We start from the raw sequence: 22,898 nt of genomic DNA on the forward strand, positions 1-22,898 counted from the left end.
TCCATCCATCCATCCATCCATCCTTCCATTCCTGGAGGTTTTCAAGCCGAGATTGCACAACCATTTGTCTGGAATGGCCTAGGGTCATCTGCTTGAGCAGGGGGTTGGACTAGAAGACCTCCAAGGTCCCTTCCCGCTCTCTTAATTCTGTCCTTTGTAACCTTCCCCCACTGGCTCTTCGGAAGGAAAATCCGTGGGGAGGAGCCAGGTTTGCATAACGAGCTCCTGGTTCACTTAACCACTGCATACGATTCGCTTTAACAACCATGGCAAAGGAAGGTCATACAGTCGGACACAACTCTCTTGCTCGGCCCACGGACATTCTGTCCCCAAATTATGTGTCCATAAGTCGAGGACCACCACCTGTTCTCCTTCCCCACCCACCCCGCCTCTCCTCCTTGGAAAAGACCCCTACCTCCCCTCCCAGCCAGCCCACTCCTGCCTTCCTCCTCCCTTTCTGTGTTGTTTCAAGAGCTTGAGTGAGTTGGCGGTAGCAAAATTTGGTGTTGTTTTATGCCGGGGTCGGGGAATCGATGGCTCGCCAGTCCCGGTCGATGCGGATGATGATGAATTAAGACCTGGAGCATCCACACAGGCTATCTTTGCCCATCAATTTAATTGCAATCCGATAGCAGGATCTATTTGGGGGGGGGGGTGGAGCGGGGAGCCTTTACCTGCAGCTACAGGAGGAATTGCCAGCCGTGGCGTGGATTCGAGTGAAGCCGCTCGCTTTTAGAACAGTGTTTGGACACGCTTGGCGTTGCTTCGTCAGACGTCCCTGGGAGACACACAAGTTGGATTTTGGAGAGTCGGGGGGAGAGAGACCATCGAGTGGGGGGGATGGGGGATAGAGGCACGGCGTTCGTCTTCAGTCACCGTCCGAGACAAAAATGTCACTTCCAATACAGGTGGGCCTCCAGGTAACCACCACCGATGGGTGACCCTTTTTGAGAGCGGTGCGCAATGAAATTTCATTTTAATGCATGCCAAAATTAGTGTGCATTCGAAGTGACAATAAAGTCTTGTTCTAAGACTTAAGAATTAGAATTATTAGCATTAGAGTTAAAATTGGAATTAGAGTTAGAATTGTTAGAATTACATTTATTGGAATTGGAATTGTTAGAATTATAAGTATTAGAATTAGAATTATTAGAATTATTGGAATGGAATGGAATGGAATGGAATGGAATAGAATAGAATAGAATAGAATAGAATAGAATAGAATAGAATAGAATAGAATAGAATAGAATAGAATAGAATAGAATAGAATAGAATAGAATAGAATAGAATAGAATAGAATAGAATAGAATAAGGAGTAGAATAGAGAATAGAATAGAATAGAATAGAATTAGAATAGAGTTGTAAGGGACCTTGGAGGTCTTCATATCTTATATTAGAATTAGAATTATTAGCATTAGAATTAAAACTGGAATTAGAGTTAGAATTATTAGAATTACATTTATTGGAATTGGAATTGTTAGAATTATAAGTATTAGAATTAGAATTATTGGAATGGAATGGAATGGAATGGAATGGAATGGAATGGAATAGAATGGAATAGAATAGAATAGAATAGAATAGAATAGAATAGAATAGAATAGAATAGAATAACAGAGTTGTAAGGGACCTTGGAGGTCTTCTTATCTTATATTAGAATTAGAATTATTAGCATTAGAATTAAAACTGGAATTAGAGTTAGAATTATTAGAATTACATTTATTGGAATTGTTAGAATTATAAGTATTAGAATTAGAATTATTAGACTTAGAGGAATGGAATGGAATAGAATAGAGAAGGAAGGAGAATAGAAATAGAAATAGAATAACAAGAGTTGTAAGGGACCTTGGAGGTCTTCTTATCTTATATTAGAATGAGAATTATTAGAATTGGAATTAAAATTGGAGTTAGAATTTATTAGAATTACATTTATTGCAATTGTTAGAATTATAAGTATTAGAATTATTAGAATTAGAATTGGAGTTAGAATGATTACAGATTTACAGATTAACGGAGTTGGAAGGGACCTTGTAGGTCATCTAGTCCAACCCCACCCACCCCCGCCCGAACATAGAATGATTAGAATTATTAGTTAGAATGATTAGAATCTCTCCTTGGTTAGTTGTTTCCATCCGTTGCTTCTTGTCCTGCCTTGGGTGGGTGGGTGGGGGGCTTTGGAAAATAGATGGACCCCCTCATTTCCAGAAGTTTGTTGGGACACCACCCACGTTTTGTATCCAGGCTGGCGGCCCTTGTCCTGCCTCCACCACGGCAGCCCCATGCTGCTCCATCCCTCTTCTGTGCCCCCCCCCACACACCGAGCCCCCTCCCCTTCTGACGCACCCCTTTCTTTCTCCTCCCCCTCCCAAGGTTACCCTGACCACATGGCCTTCGCCGAGTTCCGCCGGCGCTTCGACGTCCTGGCTCCCCACCTGACCAAGAAGCACGGGCGCCATTATATCGTCACGGACGAGAAGAGGGTATGCCGGCTGCAATTGGGGGGTGGGGTGGGGGGCTGCTGGGGTCTCTGCCAGGGCCAGGTTGGTAGGGGTCTGGAGGTCGTTGAGTCCCTGGACTTCCTTACCCCAAGAGGTGGGATAGCTGCACTCACGAGCAGGGGTGGGATTCTGCAGTTGTTACGATTCTGCCCACTTCAGAGAACTGGCAAATGGCGCCATTGGCTGGCCCCTCCCTTCCCCTCCTCGCCCACTCGCTCCTTACCTGGCATGCGCGCCATCCAACTTGCCTGCTAAGTTGCTATTTTTTTCCTTTTTCCTCCCCCAACCATCCAGCTGTTCTGCTGTGCTGAGAGATTTAGATTCGCTAGAAAGTTGGATTTCTTGCTTTCTAGCTAATCTAAAAGCAGAGCCGAAGCTTCCTTAGGACCGAAGCTTCTATTATTTTTCAGTGCAGACTCAGGTAGCAGATGGCAGAAAGATAGATCTCTGAGTGAATCTGTGATTCTGCGACAACTCCATCTGCCTGCCTGCTTTGCTTGCTTTGGGATAAAAGTTGCTCTTTTTCTTAATAAAAAAATGCAGTATTTACACACAGGGTGTGTTGCGAGTTAATTTTGTGAGTTTGCTTGCCAGCAAATTTTACGTGACAGACTCAGGTAGCAGATGGCAGAAAGGTAGATCTCTGAGTGAGTCTGTGATTCTGCGAGCAACTCCATCTGCCTGCCTGCTTTGCCTGATTTGGGGTAAAAATTGCTCTTTCTTTTTAAATCAAAAATTCAATATTGACATAAATATTTATAATATTTACACGCAAGCCACGCCCATCCAGTCACATGGCCACCAAGCCACACCCCCAAATTAGGCCACACCCACAGAACCATTTGTTACAAAATTTGAATCCCACCCCTGCTCACTGGGTGTGTGTGTGTGTGTGTGTGTGTGTGTGGGGCAGAAAGCATAGGATGAGCCTGGAGTTTTGGGGGTGGGCCTCAAAGATTTTAGCAGCCGGTTCTCTGCCTGGTTGCTGGGTGGGCATGCTCCTGCACCACGGAGGGGGGCGTTTTGGCCCTCCCCGGGCTCCGGAGGCTTTCCTCGAGCCTCCAGGGGGGGGCGAAAACAGCCTGTCAACTAAAAAAATACTCCTTTGGTCTTTGTAGTTGCCAACAGAAAGTAAGTGAGGAAAGCAGTGCATTCCTCAAATGCTTCAGATAATTGCTAGGCAGCCGAAGCTGTTGGCACGCAAGATTACTACTGGTAGAGCATGATTGCTGACTTTTGGCTTGGATGTGTCCCATTGGAGAATATACGTCCGGGGGGTGGGGGTGGCGGAAGACCAGGGTCAAGGAGGAAATGAATGATGTGTCTCAGAGTCGGCTGCACCCAGGTAACGCCGACATGGTCAGTCCTAATAAATCAGTTATTTTTAATCTGAGAGGTGCGGCTAGAGCCGTGATGGCGAACCTATGGCACGCGTGCCAGAGGTGGCACGCAGAGCCACTTGTGCTGGCATGGGAGCTGGAGGAAAACTGACCTCAGTGTGCGCGCCTCACAGCTGATTTTCAGCCGGTTGGAGGCCTTTTTCGGCCTCCCAGAGGCTTGAGGAAGGCTTCTGCAGGCTTTGCAGGCCCAAAACTAGGCCCGTTTCATCACTTCCTGTTTTTCTGGAAATACTGGAAGTGGCGAAACGGGCCTAGTTTTTGGCCTGCAAAGCCTGCAGAAGCCTTCCTCAAGCTTCTTTTTAATGACCAGTTTTTAATTTTTAATTACTGGTTTGCCAAACTAGTAAATACCCCTCCCAAACTGGGGAGAACTGGTAGCAGCCCACCCCTGGGTGTGGGGTGAATGTGCTTTCTGACACCCCCTTTGCTGTCTCTCCCCCACCCCCTTGTTCCTCCCCTCCCTCTCCAGGCTGCGGAAGAGCTGCTGCAGTCGCTAGAATTGGAGCAGAGCTGTTACCAGATGGGCCTCAGCCGGGTGAGAAGACCAACCTGGGGAGGGGTTTCTTGGGTGGGTCGGCATGGTGGAGGGGAGGGAGGGGTCCCTGCCAGGACAGGGGAAGTGCAGGTGGTCCTCGACTGAATGGCTAAAATTAAGCCCAAACTCTTCCGTTGCTATAAGAGGAGGTGGTGGTGGCGAGCGAGCTTCGGACCGTTTTGCGGCCTTTCTCACCGCGGTCGCTAAGCGAATCCCCGCCGTTGGGAAGTGGAACGCGGTTGTGAAGTGAATCTGGCTTCCCATCCCTCCCCCCAGTTGACTTCGCCGGTCAGAAGGTCACAAAAGAGAATCACGTCACACACACACACAAACACGCACACGGGACGCCGTACCCGTCATAAATATGAGTCAGTTGCCCTATTTTGATCCCATGGCCCCAGGATCTTACAACGGTCGTCAGTGTGGAACAACAGTCCTACCTCACTTTTCTCAATGCCATCATAACTTCGAACGGTCACTAAATGAAGCTTTATGCCCCGTTGCGTGTCGTTCCATGGTCATGTGACCAAGACTTGGGTGGTTCTTCCTTCCCCTTTTCCAGCCAAAAAAACCTCCCAGCGATTCAAGTGAACAGGTTCGCTTAACGATGATGGTGTTCGCTTAACAACCTTGGTGTTCACTTAACAACCTTGGTGTTCAGTTAACAACCATTGTATTCACTTAACGACCATGGTGTTCACTTAACAACCATCATGTTCACTTAACGACCATGACATTTACTTAATGACCATGGTGTTCACTTAAAAGCCATTGTATTCACTTAACGACCATGGTGTTCACTTAACAACATGGTATTCACTTAACAACCATGGTGTTCACTTAACAACCATGGTGTTCACTTAACCTTGGTGTTCATTTAACAACCATGGTGTTCACTTAACAACCATCATGTTCACTTAACGACCATGACATTTACTTAATGACCATGGTGTTCAGTTAACAACCATTGTATTCACTTAACGACCAAGGTGTTCACTTAACAACCATCGTGTTCACTTAACGACCATGACATTTACTTAATGACCATGGTGTTCACTTAAAAGCCATTGTATTCACTTAACGACCATGGTGTTCACTTAACAGCATGGTATTCACTTAACAACCATGGTGTTCACTTAACGACCATGGTGTTCACTTACCGACCATGGCATTTCCTTAACAACCATGGTGTTCACTTAACCTTGGTGTTCATTTAACAACCATGGTGTTCACTTAACAACCATGGTATTCACTTAACAACCATCATGTTCACTTAACGACCATGACATTTACTTAATGACCATGGTGTTCAGTTAACAACCATTGTATTCACTTAACGACCATGGTGTTCACTTAACAACCATCGTGTTCACTTAACGACCATGACATTTACTTAATGACCATGGTGTTCAGTTAACAACCATTGTATTCACTTAACGACCATGGTGTTCACTTAACAACCATAGTGTTCACTTAATGACCATGGTGTTCACTTAACGACCATGGCATTTCCTGAACAACCATGGTGTTCACTTAACGACTGTGGTGTTCACTTAATGACCACGGTGTTCACTTAACAACCATCGTGTTCACTTAACTACCATCGTGTTCACTTAACTACCATGACATTTACTTAATGACCATGGTGTTCAGTTAACAACCATTGTATTCACTTAACGACCACGGTGTTCACTTAACAACCATCATGTTCACTTAACTACCATGACATTTACTTAATGACCATGGTGTTCAGTTAAAAACCATTGTATTCACTTAACGACCATGGTGTCCACTTAACAACTATGGTATTCACTTAACGACCATGGTGTTCACTTAATGACCCTGGTGTTCACTTAACAACCATGGCATTTCCTTAACAACCATGGCGTTCACTTAACGACTGTGGTGTTCACTTAATGACCATGGTGTTCATTTAACAACTTGTATTCACTTAACAACCATGGTGTTCACTTAACAACCATCGTGTTCACTTATCGACCATGACATTTACTTAATGACCATGGTGTTCACTTAAAAGCCATTGTATTCACTTAACGACCATGGTGTTCACTTAACAACTATGGTATTCACTTAACGACCGTGGTGGTCACTTAACGACCATGGTGTTCGCTTAACAACCATGGCGTTCGTTTAACCATCGCAAGATTTGCGTAGCCAACCGCGTCCTTCATTCCCACTTTCCCCCCCAAAAGCCCGTAAAATTATTTTGTTCCGTGGCTGCTTCGCTTTAGGACCAGAATGCCTCATCCCTGCAGTTCTATGCTCAGTGACAGTCGTAAATCGAGAACTACCTTGTTTGCGGTGTGTTAGACAGCCACACACACACACACACACCCTTTCTTTCAAAAGCATTTGCCAAACGCAACCAATTTCCCAATAATGTCATAATTTTGCCAGGGAGGGGCGTTCCCTGCCTCGGACGCCCCCGCCTTTCCCAGGAAACCTGGAACGGGCCCACGAGCCCAGAGTCCCTCCCGCACCCACCCAGGGTGCTTTGCACGGGCTGGGGACGATGGGCACGGCGATCCCACATGCAGCCGGTACAGCCAGGCAGAGCTGTTGGCAAGAGAGACGTGATGAAGCTCCTGGCTCGCGTCTACGAACGTGCCCACGCACACACACACACACACACACAGAGAGCGCTCCCAGGGTACATGTGTGTGTGAAGTCAACCCCCTCCCCGGCATGCCAGGAAAGATGCCCAGCCTCCCCCCCGGGAGGGGGCGGCTGGCTGATTCACTCCAAGAGGAGGAGGAGACGGCGAGAATCTTCCTTGCCTCCGCCAAGTTATGGGGAGCTTGCTTGCCGCGGCTTCTACCGTACGGGGTGCAGTCTCGGATAGAAGAAGGGAGGGGTGTCTCCTTCCTCCAGGCCTCCAGGCCCAGAGTGGGGTGGGGGTGGGGGGTGAAGGAGAAGGGTCCTTCCCCTTGACCTGCCCCTCCCCACCCCAACCCCCCACCCCAGTTTCGCCCTGGCACCTTGGAAGTCCGTGCAGTGGAAGCCGGATTTGGGCCTCCTGTCTCCCCTTTGCCACCTGCGCTCGCCCAACGACGTGGGGCCCCTCGGAGGGCCTAATGCGGGCTCCTGGAGGACCCCCTGCATGTCCCCTCCAAAAGAGGGGCCCTGGCTCGGCCGAAAAACCCCCTTCCGTAGCACCCACTGAGGCCAGCAGGCGTCCGAGCCCCCTTCTCTCTCTCTCTCTGCGCTGGGAGCCTGCCAGCCGCAGCTGGGACTGACCCCGTCTTCGGCATTGCTTCCCCTCCCACTTCTCTCCTTCTGCCCCCCCACTCTACCTGCCCCCAGGTGTTCTTCCGGGCAGGGACCTTGGCTAAGCTGGAGGAGCAGCGGGACAAGCAGCTGTGCCGAAGCATCACCCTGTTCCAGGCCGCCTGCCGGGGCTTCTCGCCCGCCAGCACTTCAAGAAGAGGAAGGTAGGTTGTGTTTGGAGGATGGAGGAGGGGGTGGGGGTTGCAGCTCAGGGGTTTGACAGGAGGAGGAGGGGGGCTCCTTGGGGGTGGGATGTGTCTCCCAGCTGGGTGGTTTCCTCTGCAGACGTTTCGTGACCCAACTAGGGAACGTCATCCCTGCACCGATGGCGTTGCCTAGTTGGGTCACGAAACGTCTACAAGGAAACCGCTCAGCTTGAAGGCACCAAGGACCCTACAGTCCTCTTCCTGCTCCCCCTTCCCCTCCCCCACTCCCCTCCCCTTTATGCACATCGCACTCCCTTCTACCTGCAGCACTGGTGATGTTACCTAGTTGGGTCACGAAACGTCCATAACGAAACCACCCAGCTCAGAAAGCACCAAGGACCCCGCAGTCCTCCTCCTCCTCCTCCTCCTCCTCCTCCTCCTCCCCCCTCCTCCTCTTCCTCTTCCTCTCTGCAAACGCCCCTCCCTACCAGCCCTGAGATTGTTACCTAGTTGGCTCGTGAAACATCTGAAAGAAAGCCACCCAGCTCAGAGAGGCCCAAGGATCCCACAGTCCTCCTCCTCCTCCTCCTCCTCCTCCTCTTCCTCCTCCTCCTCCTCCTCCTCCTCCTCCTCGCAAACCCCTCTCCCTTCTAGCCCTGATCGAGTTATCTTGTTTGGCCCATGAAACGTCCATAACGAAACCACCCAGCTCAGAAAGCACCAAGGACCCCACAGTCCTCTTCCTGCTCCTCCTCCTCTTCCTCCTCCTCCTCCCTCTCCTCCTCCTCCTCCTCCTCCTCCTCTTCCTCCTCCTCCTCCTCCTTCTCCTCCTCCTCCTCCTCCTCCTCCTCCTCCTCCTCCTCCCTCCTCCTCCTCCTCCTCCTCCTCCTCCTCCTCCTCCTCCTTCTCCTCCTCCTCCTCCTCCTCCTCCTCCTCTCCTCCTCCTCCTCCTCCTCCTCCTCCTCCTCCTCCTCGCAAACCCCTCTCCCTTCTAGCCCTGATCGTGTTATCTTGTTTGGCCCATGAAACGTCCATAACGAAACCACCCAGCTCAGAAAGCACCAAGGACCCCACAGTCCTCTTCCTGCTCCTCCTCCTCTTCCTCCTCCTCCTCCTCTTCTTCCTCCCCTCCTCCTCCTCCTCCTCCTCCTCCTCCTCCTCCTCCTCCTCCTCCTCCTCCTCCTCCTCCTCCTCCTCCTCCTCCTCCTCCTCCTCCTCCTCCTCCTCCTCCTCCTCCTCCTCCTCGCAAACCCCTCTCCCTTCTAGCCCTGATCGTGTTACCTTGTCTGGCCCATGAAACGTCTCGCAGGAAAGTCTACCCAGCTCGGTGTGAGCCCCGAGGGACCCCTCTGCCTGTCTGTATTTGGGCGTGCGGTTATATCTTCCTTAAAAGTCAGGCGAGGAAGAAATTGTGTGAGTCACACGTACACACACACACACACACAGAGAAGCACACACTCCTGCCCTCCCGCCTCCACGGCTGGCGTTTATGCCTCTCTTATCCTAAAATGGGCAGCTTTGCCTCTTGCACACACACAAAAAAAAAAACCACCTCATCCCTGGCCGGGAACTGGAAGGGTGGGCTACTTAAAGGAATCCATCTGAAGTAGCAGCAGCAGCGGCGGCTTCCACCCACCCACCCACCCACTCCCTCCCCCTAGGCCTTGAAAGCTGCCTCTTGCAACAGGTAGGAAGGGAATTGTGTGCTCCCCTGTGCCTCTTTTTCGCCATTCTCCAGCAAGGTTGTATCGTGTGTGTGTGTGTGTGTGTGTGTGTGTGTGTGTGTGCATGCTGAGGGGGTCTGGGGGCCATTGTGGGTGGGGAGCAGTGGGTTCACAAAGCAATGCAAAGGCTCGTGGTGTCTTTCTTTCTCTTTTTACTTTATTGATTCGTTTTGTTTATTTCCTTATTAAATTTCTTGCGCTCCTACAAGATGATGATTCTGGCAGCTGTACAGAATAAAGATTTTTTTTTTTTTTTTTGCTCGTTGCACAAGCTTGCAGAGGTTTTTTTGGGGTGGTGGTGGTGCAGCCGTTAATAAGATATATGTCTCTGGTGATTCTCCAGTCCTCCAGGTCGTGGTTGTCCCACAAAGGCGCTTTTCCGGGACTTTCTGCTTTTTCTTTCTGAAGGTGTTTCGCTTCTCATCCAAGGAGCTTCCTTCCGCTCTGACTGGATGGAGGGGAAGGGAAGGATTTAATACTGCCGGTCATTTGCATCCTTTTAGAGGGTCGTTGGAGGTTTATTTGTTTCCTCAGAGTCACCTGAGTGATGCTCCTGGTTCCTATAGTCTGCAATTTATTTTCCACTTGGAAATCCATTCTTACTCCCACCCCATTCGAAGGGTGTCCGTCCCAAATGGCATAGCTAAAAGTCTGTAGAGATTCTCCAGTCCTCCAGGTCATGGTTTTTCCCAAAGGTGATTTTTTTTTTCAGGAGGCCACTGGATTTTTTTGGTTTTTTTTTCTTTTGAAGACATTTCGCTTTTCTTTTGAAGACGTTTTCATCCCAGAAGCTTCTTCAGTTCTGACCAAAATGGTGGGGAAGGGAAGGATTTATACTCTTTGCAGCTGGTCATTTGCATCCTTTTTAGAGGGTCGTTGAGGCCCCTTGGAGGTTTATCTGTGTCCTCAAGGTCTTTTGAAGAGGTTTCGCTTCTCATCCAAGGAGCTTCTTCAGCTCTGACTGGAGATGTGGGGAGACGGAAGGATGGATACTCCTTGCAGACAGCTGGTCATTTGCACCTTTTTAGAGGGTTGTTGAGGCCCCTTGGAGGTTTATCTGTGTCCTCAAGGTCTTTTGAAGAGGTTTCGCTTCTCATCCAAGGAGCTTCTTCAGCTCTGACTGGAGATGTGGGGAAACGGAAGGATGGATACTCCTTGCAGACAGCTGGTCATTTGCATCCTTTTTAGAGGGTTGTTGAGGCCCCTTGGAGGTTTATCTTGTGTCCTCAAGGTCTTTTGAAGAGGTTTCGCTTCTCATCCAAGGAGCTTCTTCAGCTCTGACTGGAGATGTGGGGAAACGGAAGGATGGATACTCCTTGCAGACAGCTGGTCATTTGCATCCTTTTTAGAGGGTCGTTGAGGCCCCTTGGACGTTTATCTTGTGTCCTCAGGTCTTTTGAAGAGGTTTCGCTTCTCATCCAAGGAGCTTCTTCAGCTCTGACTGGAAGGTGGGGAAACGGAAGGATGGATACTCCTTGCAGACAGCTGGTCATTTGCATCCTTTTTAGAGGTTTGTTGAGGCCCCTTGGAGGTTTATCTTGTGTCCTCAGGTCTTTTGAAGAGGTTTCGCTTCTCATCCAAGGAGCTTCTTCAGCTCTGACTGGAGATGTGGGGAAACGGAAGGATGGATACTCCTTGCAGACAGCTGGTCATTTGCACCTTTTTAGAGGGTTGTTGAGGCCACTTGAGTGGTGCAATCACCTGGGTGGTGCAAATGGCCACGGAGCCTTCTTGGAACTGCCGAAAAAACCGTGTTGTAGACCAGGGATCGATGCTTGACACAAGGCCACAAAAGGAGATCGAGTGACTTCGGGGGCCCTGCGGCCGTCCTAGATACGAGCCAGCTGCCAAACTTTACCTGAATTCGGTTAAGTGTCAAGAACGGTCGTCAAAGTCCCTTTTTTTCAGTGGTTGTAAACTTCAGAGGGTCGCTAAAAGGATGGTTGTAAGCGGAGGACTATGTTTCTAGAGGAGAAGAAAGGATAATAACGGTTCCTGCTGTAAGTTGCCCGGAAGTGAAATGTCTTCAAGGTAAAAACCAGAAAGTCCCCGTTGTCTGTTGGGTTGGGGGGAATGGAATCACCTCTGGGACAACCACGACCTGCAGGGCGTCTCCAGAGATGCATCTTATTAACAGCTGCACTTCAAAAACTCTGCAGGCTGGTTGGTGCAAAGAACAAAAAAAAATCTTCAATCTGTAAGGTGCCCAGAGCCGTCTTGGAGGGGCACCGGAAATGTAATAAATAAATAAACAAAGAAAGAAATTAAATGAAAAGAAAGAGAAAGAGACCCTCCCCCCTTGCATTTCTTTGTGAACCCCCCCCCCCTCCCCACCCCCAGATGAAATGAGATGGATGGCAGATAGAGAGAAAGGTATAGATAAATAAATAGAGATAGATAGATAGATAGATAGATAGATAGATAGATAGATAGATAGTCGATAGATCAATAGATATAGATATATAGATAGATATAGATAGATAAATAGATAGAGATAGAGAGAGATAGAGATAGAGATAAATAGAGATAAATATAGATAAATAGAGTAGATAGATAGATAGATAGATAGATAGATAGATAGATAGTCGATAGATCAATAGATATAGATATATAGATAGATATAGATAGATAAATAGATAGAGATAGAGATAGAGAGAGATAGAGATAGAGATAGAGATAAATATAGATAAATAGAGTAGATAGATAGATAGATAGATAGATGATAGATAGATAGATAGATAGATAGATAGATAGATAGATAGATAGATAGATAGAGATAGATAGATAGATAGATAGATAGATAGATAGATAGATAGATAGATAGATAGATAGATAGATATATGATAGATAGATAGATAGATAGATAGATAGATAGATAGATAGATAGATAGATAGACAGACAGACAGACAGACAGGCAGGCAGACAGGGATAGATAGATAGATAGATAGATAGATAGATAGATAGATAGATAGATAGATAGATAGATAGATAGATAGATAGTTTTAGATAGTTAGATAGATAGATAGATAGATAGATAGATAGATAGATAGATAGATGATAGATAGATAGATAGATAGATAGATAGATAGATATAAATAAATGAATAAATAAATAGAAATAGACATACATACAGTAGATAGATAAATATAGATAGAGATAGATAGAGATAGATAGATAGATAGATAGATAGAGATAGAGATAAATAGAGATAAATAGAGATAAATAGAGATAGATATATAGATAGATATAGATAGATAGATAAATAGATATAGAGATAGATAGAGATAGAGATAAATATAGATAAATAGAGTAGATAGATAGATAGATAGATAGATAGATAGATAGATAGATAGATAGATATAAATAAATGAATCAATAAATAAATAGAAATAGACATAGATACAGTAAATAGATAAATATAGATAGAGATAGATAGAGATAGATATATAGATAAATAGATAGAGATAGATGTGGATAGATATATATAAATAGAGAGAGAGAGATACAGTAGATATACATAAATAGATAAATAAATAGAAATAGATATACATACAGTAGATAGATAGAGATAGATATATAGATAGATATACAGATAAATCAATAGATAGAGATAGGTAGATGTAGATAGATAGATAGAGATAAATATAGATTAAATGAATAGAAATAGATATACATACAGTAGATAGATAGATAAATAGAGATAGATCGATAGAGATCAGTCGATCGATAGATGGAATAAAAGAATAGAATAGAATGAGACGATAGATAGAGAGAGATGAAAAAGAGAGGGAGGGAGGGAGAGAGAGAGAGAAAGGGAGGGACCGATGGACCCTAGGGTGTGGGCAAAAACGAACCAGCCTGGCCTTCTCTTCAGTTGAGTTCTTCCTTTGGCCCTTCCTTTGGAAGTCTTTGGAAGGATCCTATGCAGGGAAGGGCCAAGGGGTCTTGGTTCCTGCCCTCACCTGTATAAGGGGAAGGGGCTCCTCTTGACCTAATAGGCTTCTCCCCCCCCCACCGCTCTTCTCCCCCCCACCCCCCCCAAAATGCAGATCCAGGACCTGGCCATCCGCTGCGTTCAGAAGAACATCAAGAAGAACAAGGGCGTGAAGGGCTGGCTTTGGTGGAAACTCTTCACCACCGTCCGGCCTCTCATCGAAGTCCAGCTGACGGAGGACCAGATCCGGTGCAAGGATGTGCGTGAGAGGGAGGGAGGGAGGGAGGGACCCTGGGGCGAGTGGGGGGTCTTTCCAAACAGCTGGAGAGGTTGCCATGGGTCATGCTAGCCTAGCCCGAGGCTTCTCAGTCTAAGGTGGGTGGACTTCAACTCCCAGAATTCCCCAGCCAACAAGGGTCGGATGAGGTTCAAGAAAATATTGGACGTTCATTTCTCAGGGTATAGGCACTTTTGCTCTGGGCGGGAGGCTGGACTAGAAGACCTCCGAGGTCCCTTCCAGCCCGATATGATTCTAGAGCAGGGCTGTCAAACTCCCAGTCTGCAGGCTGGATGCGTCTCACACACTGGCCATGCTCACTCCCGGTTCAGCAAAGGGGGGAAAGGTCATGTGACACCCACCATGATGACGCTGGTTTGACACCCCTGTTCTAGGGGAAGGAAGGAAGAAAAGAAGAAAGAGAAAGGAAAAAATGAGAAGCAAGAAGGAGGGGGGGAAATGAGAAGGATGGATGGAAGGGAGGGAGGGAGGGAGGGAGGGAGGAAAAAAGATGAGAAGGAAGGAAAGAGGGAAGGAAGGAAAAACGAGGAAGGAAAAAGATGAGAAGGAAGGAAAGAAAGAAAAAGGAGAGGGAAGGAAGGAAAAAATGAGAAGGATGGATGGAAGGAAGGAAGGGAGGGAGGGAGGGAGGAAAAAGATGAGAAGGAAGGAAAGAGGGAAGGAAGGAAAAAACGAGGAAGGAAAAAGATGAGAAGGAAGGAAAGAAAGAAAGAAAAAGACAGAAGGAAAGAAAAAAATGAAGGATGGATGGAAGGAAGGAAGGAAGGGACGGAGGGAGGAAAAAGATGAGAAGGAAGGAAAGAGGGAAGGAAGGAAAAACGAGGAAGGAAAAAGATGAGAAGGAAGGAAAGGAAGAAAAAAGGAGAGGGAAGGAAGGAAAAAATGAGAAGGATGGATGGAAGGAAGGGAGGGAGGGAGGGAGGAAAAAGATGAGAAGGAAGGAAAGAGGGAAGGAAGGAAAAAACGAGGAAGGAAAAAGATGAGAAGGAAGGAAAGAAAGAAAAAAGGAGAGAGAAGGAAGGAAAAATGAGAAGGATGGAAGGAAGAAAGGAAGGGAGGGAGGAAAGAAGAAAGACGAGAAGGAAGGAAAGAGGGAAGGAAGGAAAAACGAGGAAGGAAAAAGATGAGAAGGAAGGAAAGAAAGAAAAAAGGAGAGGGAAGGAAGGAAAAAATGAGAAGGAAGGGAGGGAAGGAGGGAGGAAAAAGATGAGAAGGAAGGAAAGAGGGAGGGAAGGAAAAAACGAGGAAGGAAAAAGATGAGAAGGAAGGAAAGAAAGAAAAAGGAGAGGGAAGGAAGGAAAAAATGAGAAGGATGGATGGGAGGAAGGAAGGAAAAAGGATGAGAAGGAAGGAAAGAGGGAAGGAAGGAAAAAACGAGGAAGGAAAAAGATGAGAAGGGAGGAAAGAAAGAAAAAGGAGAGGGAAGGGAGGAAAGAATGAGAAGGAAGGGAGGGAAGGGAGGGAGGAAAAAGATGAGAAGGAAGGAAGGAAAAGAGATGAGAAAGAAGGAAAGAAGAGGGAAGGAAGGAAGAAAAAGATGAGAGGGAGGAAGGAAAGGAAGGAAGGAAGGAAGGGAAAAAGATAGGAAGGATGGAAGGGGGAAGGTTAGAAGGAAGGGGGAAGGAAAGGAAAAAGAGAGGGACGTATGGTGGGCAGTGTGTCAAAACTCCTCAGAGGGAACCAAGGAGACATTTCTTGGCAGCTAAGAACAACGAACCAGTGGGGAGGCCATGTGCATGTGCCTAGGGGGCAGGGGGGTTGGGCTAGAAGACCTCCCAGGGTCCCTTCGGCGAGCCCCCCCCCTTCCCAATCCAGGGCCTGGGACAAGAGTTGCCCTTTTTCAGCCTCCTCTCCCTTCCTCCCCCCTGCAGGAAGAGATCCAGCAGCTAAAGGGCCGTTTGGAGAAGGCGGAGAAAGAGCGGAACGAACTGCGGCTGAGCAGCGACCGCCTGGAGAGCAAGGTGGGAGGCCTTGAAACCCCCTCCCTGAACCACAGGCGGTCCTTGGGTTACGGCCGTTCGCTGAGCCGCCGTTCACAGTCAACGGCGGCCCTGAAAAAGCCACGGGCAGCCCCTTTTTCCCCCTTAAGGACCGTCGCAGCATCGCCGGGGTTGCGGGATCGAAAATTCAGACCCCTTGGCCCTTGACTCGCGTTTATGACGGTCGTAGCACCCCGGGGGGTCCCCGTCATTCCCCTTTGGCGACCTCCTGTCGAGCCGTGTCAGTGGGGGAGCTAGGCTCCCTTCACAGTGGCAGTGCTTCGCTCTACAACTGCAGGCAAGGAAGGTCGTAAAAAGGGGCAAAACCTCAAGTTTTAACGAACTGGCTCTCTTGGTGACGGAAATGCAAGTCTCAATGGCAGGTCATAAGCCGAGGACTGCCCTGTTTTCCCGCAAATGATGTAGGGTTTCCTGCCTTGAGCAGGGGGCTGGACTAGAAGATCTCCGTGGTCCCTTCCAACTCTTATTATTTCGCTTTCTTTCCTCCCTCCCTTCTTTCGTTCCTTCTTTCTTTCCTTCCTTCTTTCCTTCTTCCTTCTCTTCCCTCCCTCCTTCCTTCCTTCCTTCCTTCTCTTCCTTCCTTCCTTCCTTGCTTGCTTCTTTCCTTCCTTCCCATCCTTCCTTCTGTCCTTCCTTCCGTCTTTCCTTCCTTCCTTCCTTCCTTCCTTCCTTCCTTCCTTCCTTCCTTCCTTCCTTCCTTCCTACCTTACCCTTCCTTCCTTCCTTCCTTCCTTCCTTCCTTCCTTCCTTCCTTCCTTCTCTTCCCTCCTCCTTCCTTCCCTCCCTCCTTCCCTTCTCTTCCCTTCCTTCCTTGGTTCCTTCTTTCCTTCCCGTCCTTCCTTCTGTCCTTCCTTCTGTCTTTCCTTCTTTTTTCCTTTCCTTCCTTCCTTCCTTCCTTCCTTCCTTCCTTCCTTCCTTCCTTCCTTCCTTCCTTCCTTCCTTCCTTCCTTCCTTCCTTCCTTCCTTCCTTCCTCCCTCCCCTCCCTTCCTTTTTCTCCTCCCTCCGTCCCTCTATTTCCTTCCTTCCTTCCTTCCTTCCTTCTTCCTTCCTTCCTTCCTTCCTTCCTTCCTTCCTTCCTTCCTTCCTTCCCACCCTTCCTTCCTTTCCTTCCTTCCTTCTTTCCTTCCTTCCTTCCTTCCTTCCTTCCCCTTCCTTCCTTCCTCCCTCCCTCCCTTCCTTTCTTTTCTCCTCCCTCCGTCCCTCTATTTCCTTCCTTCCTTCCTTCCTTCCTTCCTTCCTTCCTTCCTTCCTTCCTTCCTTCCTTCCTTCCCACCCTTCCTTCCTTTCCTTCCTTCCTTCTTTTCCTTCCTTCCTTTCCATCCTTCCTTCTCTTCCTTCCTTTCCTTCCTTCCTTCTTTTCCATCCATCCTTCCTTTCCTTCCTTCCTTCCTTCGTTTTCCATCTCTGGATGTTTTCAAGAAGAGATTGGACAGTCCCTTGTCCTCCTTGCGCAGGGGGCTGGACTAGAAGACCTCCCAAGGTCCCTTCCAGCTCTATTCCATTCTTACCTCCTCTCAGGTCGCAGAGCTGACATCGGAGCTAACGGACGAGAGGAACACGGGAGAATCGGCTTCCCAGCTTCTGGACGCAGAGACGGCCGAGCGCCTCCGGGCGGAGAAAGAGATGAAGGACCTGCAGGTCAGCCCAGAGCTTCAGGGCTGGGGTTGGATTCACAAGTGACGCTTGGGTTGCCTCCGGGATACAGGTCATCCTCGATTCACGGCCGTTCCTTTAGCGACCGTTCAGAGTTACAACGGCGTTGGGGGGGGGTAAAAGTGGACTTACGACCGTTTTTCCACACTTACCGACCGTTGCAGCATAACCCATCGTCCCCGTGGTCACTTTTTCCAGGGCCCCTTGTCAATGTCGAACGGTCACTAAACGAAGTATATCCTAAGTCAAGGACTACCTTGTAGTCACGACGGCGATGTTGTGGGCAATGGCGTTTCTACGCTTCAAGGGTCAACCCAAATGGCCAAGGTTGAAGACCGGACGGGCTAAACAACCCCTGAACAGCATGGGATGACAGCCCTGATGGTGGGTTGGGCCTCCTCCTGACCCTCCCCTACTCCCCCTCCCCAAATAGGCCAAGTACGATGCCCTCAAGAAACAGATGGACTCCATGGAGATGGAAGTGATGGAGGCTCGGCTGATCCGGGCAGCCGAGCTCAATGGGGAGATGGATGATGACGACACAGGTGAGCCTCCGCTTCATCTCTTGGGCAGCCAGTTTCTTGCCCCTCCTTCCTCCTGGGGGGCTGCAGGCTGTCTCAGGTACTTTCGGAGTTGGAACGGGGGGGGTCATTTACGGAAAAGGGGCAGAAATATTGGCTCTAGAGGGATGGTGTTTTCCAATCTTGGCAACTTTAAGAGGGGAGGACTTCCACTCCCAGAATCCCCCAGCCAGCCTGCTTTAAGAGGGGAGGGCTTCCACTCCCAGAATCCCCCAGCCAGCCTGCTTTAAGAGGGAAGGACTTCCACTCCCAGAATCCCCCAGCCAGCCTGCTTTAAGAGGGAAGGACTTCCACTACCAGAGTCCCTCAGCCAGCCTGCTTTAAGAGGGGTGGGCTTCCACTCCCAGAATCCCCCAGCCAGCCTGTTTTAAGAGGGGTGGGCTTCCACTCCCAGAATCCCCCAGCCAAAAGGCTTTAAGAGGGGCGGACTTCCACTCCCAGAATCCCCCAGCCAGCATGTTTTAAGAGGGGTGGGCTTCCATTCCCAGAATCCCCAGTCAAAAGGCTTTAAGAGGGTGGACTTCCACTCCCAGAATCCCCAGCCAGCATGCTTTAAGAGGGGTGGACTTCCATTCCCAGAATCCCCCAGCCAGCCTGCTTTAAGAGGGGTGGGCTTCCACTCCCAGAATCCCCAGCCAAAAGGTTTTAAGAGGGGTGGGCTTCCACTCCCAGAATCCTCCAGCCAGCATGTTTTAAGAGGGGTGGGCTTCCATTCCCAGAATCCCCCAGCCAAAAGGCTTTAAGAGGGGTGGACTTCCACTCCCAGAATCCCCCAGCCAGCCTGCTTTAAGAGGGGTGGACTTCCACTCCCAGAATCCCCCAGCCAGCATTCTTTAAGAGGGTGGACTTCCATTCCCAGAATCCCCCAGCCAGCATGCTTTAAGAGGGGTGGACTTCCACTCCCAGAATCCCCAGCCAAAAGGCTTTAAGAGGGGCGGACTTCCACTCCCAGAATCCCCAGCCAGCATGTTTTAAGAGGGGTGGGCTTCCATTCCCAGAATCCCCCAGCCAAAAGGCTTTAAGAGGGGTGGACTTCCACTCCAGAATCCCCCAGCCAGCATGCTTTAAGAGGGGTGGACTTCCATTCCCAGAATCCCCCAGTCAGCCTGCCTTAAGAGGGGAGGGCTTCCACTCCCAGAATCCCCCAGCCAGCCTGATTTAAGAGGGAGGACTTCCACTCCCAGAATCCCCCAGCCAGCCTGCTTTAAGAGGAGGGCTTCCACTCCCAGAATCCCCCAGCCAGCCTGCTTTAAGAGGGAGGGCTTCCACTCCCAGAATCCCCCAGCCAGGATGCTTTAAGAGGAGGGCTTCCACTCCCAGAATCCCCAGCCAGCCTGCTTTAAGAGGGGAGGGCTTCCACTCCCAGAATCCCCAGCCAGGATGCTTTAAGAGGAGGACTTCCACCCCCAGAATCCCCCAGCCAGCATAGCTTGCCTACAAGACTGACTTTAGGGGGGAGGGGGGTGATGCCAAGACGCTCTGACCACCGGCTTTCTGGTGCCCCCAGGGGGGGAATGGCGGCTGAAGTACGAGCGGGCAACACGGGAGATCGACTTCACCAAAAAGCGGCTGCACCAGGAGTTTGAGGACAAGCTGGAGGTGGAACAGCAGACCAAGCGGCAGCTGGAGAGACGGGTAAGGGGGGGGGAGGGGTCTTCCTTTGGGGTCTGTCGTCCCCATGGGGTTTTCTACCTGGGTGTGGTGGGAGCAGTGGGGCGATTCAACCACCAGTGTAACTACCAGCTCGGCGAGCGTGCGCAGCATTTAGAAAATACCATTTTTAGCTATAATAATACTCACCTTCTGCTTCATCCCAACTCATCAAACATTCCTCTCCCTGTTTTAGTAGCTGCCAGTAGTAGTAGTTAAAAAAAGGGGGAGGAAGGAAACCTGGAAGAGCACTGCAGCCATTTGGGAGCGAAAGTACATTCCAACTCTTCTCTTTAAAAGATTGTAACTAAAACTACCTGAGTTTTTGCCCGCGGATATATTGAATTGGAGAACGTGATTGGTGACACCCAGCCTGTGAAGGTGCACAGTTAGAGAATCTGGTTTATGACACACCCAGGAAGGAGGGCGGGAAAGAAGGTCACAGGGGACTGTAAATGACGTAGGGCAGAATTGGCTTCATACAGGGCAGGGCCAGCATGTCGCCTCCAACGAACCCTTTGAAGTTTTTTGAAGTTTGGCTCGAGGATCATGATTGAATTAGAGCAGGGGTGGGCAAACTACGGCCCGTGGGCCACATCCGGCCCGTTGGTCTGTCTAATCCGGCCCGCCTCTGAAAAAAATCGCTGGGCGTGGCGTGTTGCCCTGCGCCGCATGCCCCCAAAGCTGCAAAACAGCGCGGAACGCTCTCGGGTAGGAAAGAAAAGAAGAGAGGCACACAACGCCAGCGCCCGCCCGGCCGATGCCTCCGCCGAAGGCGGCGAGAGCAGCAGACGGGAGACCTAGCGGCGAAGTTTCCTAACTCGCCTCTCCATCCCTGGCCGGCGTGCGTCTCCCTGGCCTTTTATAAAATTGGTTCGGCCCTCGAACGCAGATCTGATTTTCCATGTGGCCCCTGACAGAAATTAATTGCCCACCCCTGAATTAGAGTGATTGCTGGAATCCTGACATTCACAAGCCTTGCACTTGCCTGGGATCCAAAACGGGCCACGTGGAGACTCCTGGGGGAGGTTGGAGGGGGCGAGGGCTTATGTCAACTCATCAAACATTCCTAGGCCTGTTTTAGTAGTTGCCTAAACTACTGTTTTAGTGGTTTAGTAGAATCTGATTTATGACACACCCGGGGTGGGGGGGGGGGAGGAGGGAAACAGGGTCACAGGGGACTGTAAATGACGTAGGCCAGAATTGGCTTCATACAGGGCAGGGCCAGCATGTCGCCTCTAATGAACCCTTTGAAGTTTTTTGAAGTTTGGCTCGAGGATCATGATTGAATTAGAGTGATTGCTGGAATCCTGACATGCACAAGCCTTGCATGACGTAGGTCAGAATTGGCTTCATCCAGGGCAGGGCCAGCATGTCGCCTCTAATGAACCCTTTGAAGTTTTTTGAAGTTTGGCTCGAGGATCATGATTTTAAATGGAGCCGTGATGGCGAACCTATGGCACACGTGCCACAGGTGGCACGCAGAGCCGTTTGTGCCAGCACGTTAGCTGCAGGCAAATTTATTTCACTGCGCATGCGTGCGCCTCCCAGCTTTTCAGCCTTTCAGAGGCTTGAGGAAAACCTCTGCAGCCTTTGCAGGCGAAAGCGGGCCTGTTTCGTCAGTTCGTGTATTTCCGGAAATACCAGATGTGACGAAATGGGCCCATTTTTCCGGCCTGCAAAGGCTTTTCCTCAAGCCTCTAGGAGGCCGAAAAAAGGCCTCAAACAGGCCGAACATCAGCTGGGAGGCGCATTGCAGGTAATGAGGCGGTGGGGGGGCAGGGTGGATTGCGCATACATGTGCAGGGGGCTTGTGGGGGGCGGGGCATGTGCATTGCCTTCTGGTGCTGGCACGCGCACAGTTTTTGGCACAGGAGCCCCCAAAGTTTCGCCGCCGCTGAATTAGAACGATTGCTGTGCGCAATCGTTCCAAACAAGGAAGTTTGAAGTTTTTTGAAGTTTGGCTCGAGAATCATGGTTTTAATTAGAGCCGTGATGGCGAACCTGTGGCACACGTGCCACAGGTGTCACGCAGACTCCAAACAAGGAAAGGAAAGGAAAGGAAAGGAGAGGAGAGGAGAGGAGAGGAGAGGAGAGGAGAAGGGAAGGAAGGGAAGGGAAGGGAAGGGAAGGGAAGGGAAGGGAAGGGAAAGGAAAGGAAAGGAAAGGAAAGGAAAGGAAAGGAAAGGAAAGGAAAGGAAAGGAAAAAAGAAAATAAAAGAAAAGAAAAGAAAAGAAGAAAAGAAAAGAAAAGAAAAGAAAAGAAAAGAAAAGAAAAGAAAAGAAAAAAGAAAAAAAGAAAAGAAAAGAAAAGAAGAAAAGAAAAGAAGAAAAAAGAAAAGAAAAGAAAAGAAAAGAAAAGAAAAGAAAAGAAAAGAGAAAAGAAAAGAAAAGAAAAGAAAAGAAAAGAGCCGGGAGGATGGGCGGGGCCAGATGATCACACTGGAACAACCAGTTCGTGTAAACCGGTCCGAACCAGTCGAATCTCACCCCCCTGTATAGGAGTGTGGTGGAAGCGCCCGGGAACATCTTCCGGTGGTCTCGGGGATGCTCTGGGCCGGGGGACAGAGTCTGCCGTCTGCTGAGTGTGCCCCTTCCCTTGGCAGCTGACCGACTTGCAGGCTGACAGCGAGGAGACCCAGCGGGCCCTGCAGACCCTGAAGAAGAAATGCCAACGCCTGACGGCCGAGCTGCAGGACACCAAGCTGCACCTGGAAGGACAGCAGGGCCGGAACCACGAGCTGGAGAAGAAGCAGCGCCGGTGAGGAGGAGGTGGCGGTGCGGGGGCGGGCAGGATCCAGGCTGGGGGTGGGTGGGTGGGTGGTGGAATATAGTTGGGTCCTTGGTGCACTCTGAGCAGGGTGGTTTTCTTGCAGGCGTTTCATGACCCAACTAGGGAACACCATCAGGGAAGGAAGGAAGGAAGGAAGGAAGGAAGGAAGGAAGGAAGGAAGGAAGGAAGGAAGGAAGGAAGGAAGGGGAGGGAGGGGAGGGAGGGAGGGAGGGAGGAAGGAGGAAGGAAGGAAGGAAGGAAGGAAGGAAGGAAGGAAGGAAGGAAGGAAGGGGAGGGAGGGAGGGAGGGAGGGAGGGAGGAAGGAGGAAGGAAGGAAGGAAGGAAGGAAGGAAGGAAGGAAGGAAGGAAGGGAGGGAGGGAGGGAGGGAGGGAGGAAGGAGGAAGGAAGGAAGGAAGGA

General features: G+C 49.5%; 1 protein-coding gene and 1 long non-coding RNA gene across 2 annotated transcripts in view; one reads left to right on the forward strand and one right to left on the reverse strand.

Annotated features, from left to right (window-relative positions):
- Positions 1-22,898, forward strand: part of MYO18A (myosin XVIIIA) — a 222,074-nt gene that overhangs the window by 137,266 nt on the left and 61,910 nt on the right. The window contains 10 exon segments of the mRNA XM_087955982.1: positions 2,368-2,477; positions 4,365-4,430; positions 7,755-7,851; positions 7,854-7,882; positions 13,639-13,782; positions 15,693-15,782; positions 17,341-17,460; positions 17,909-18,020; positions 19,564-19,691; positions 22,313-22,467. Coding sequence (XP_087812108.1) covers positions 2,368-2,477; positions 4,365-4,430; positions 7,755-7,851; positions 7,854-7,882; positions 13,639-13,782; positions 15,693-15,782; positions 17,341-17,460; positions 17,909-18,020; positions 19,564-19,691; positions 22,313-22,467 — 1,051 coding nt within the window.
- The window catches only part of LOC148132658 (uncharacterized), a 335,548-nt gene that overhangs the window by 80,835 nt on the left and 231,815 nt on the right, over positions 1-22,898 (reverse strand). The window lies entirely within an intron of this gene.

Source organism: Notechis scutatus, chromosome 1 (genome assembly GCF_049901735.1).
Source record: "Notechis scutatus isolate UNSWTSFEM ecotype Mainland chromosome 1, rNotScu1.2, whole genome shotgun sequence".
Taxonomy (NCBI): Eukaryota; Metazoa; Chordata; class Lepidosauria; order Squamata; family Elapidae; genus Notechis; species Notechis scutatus.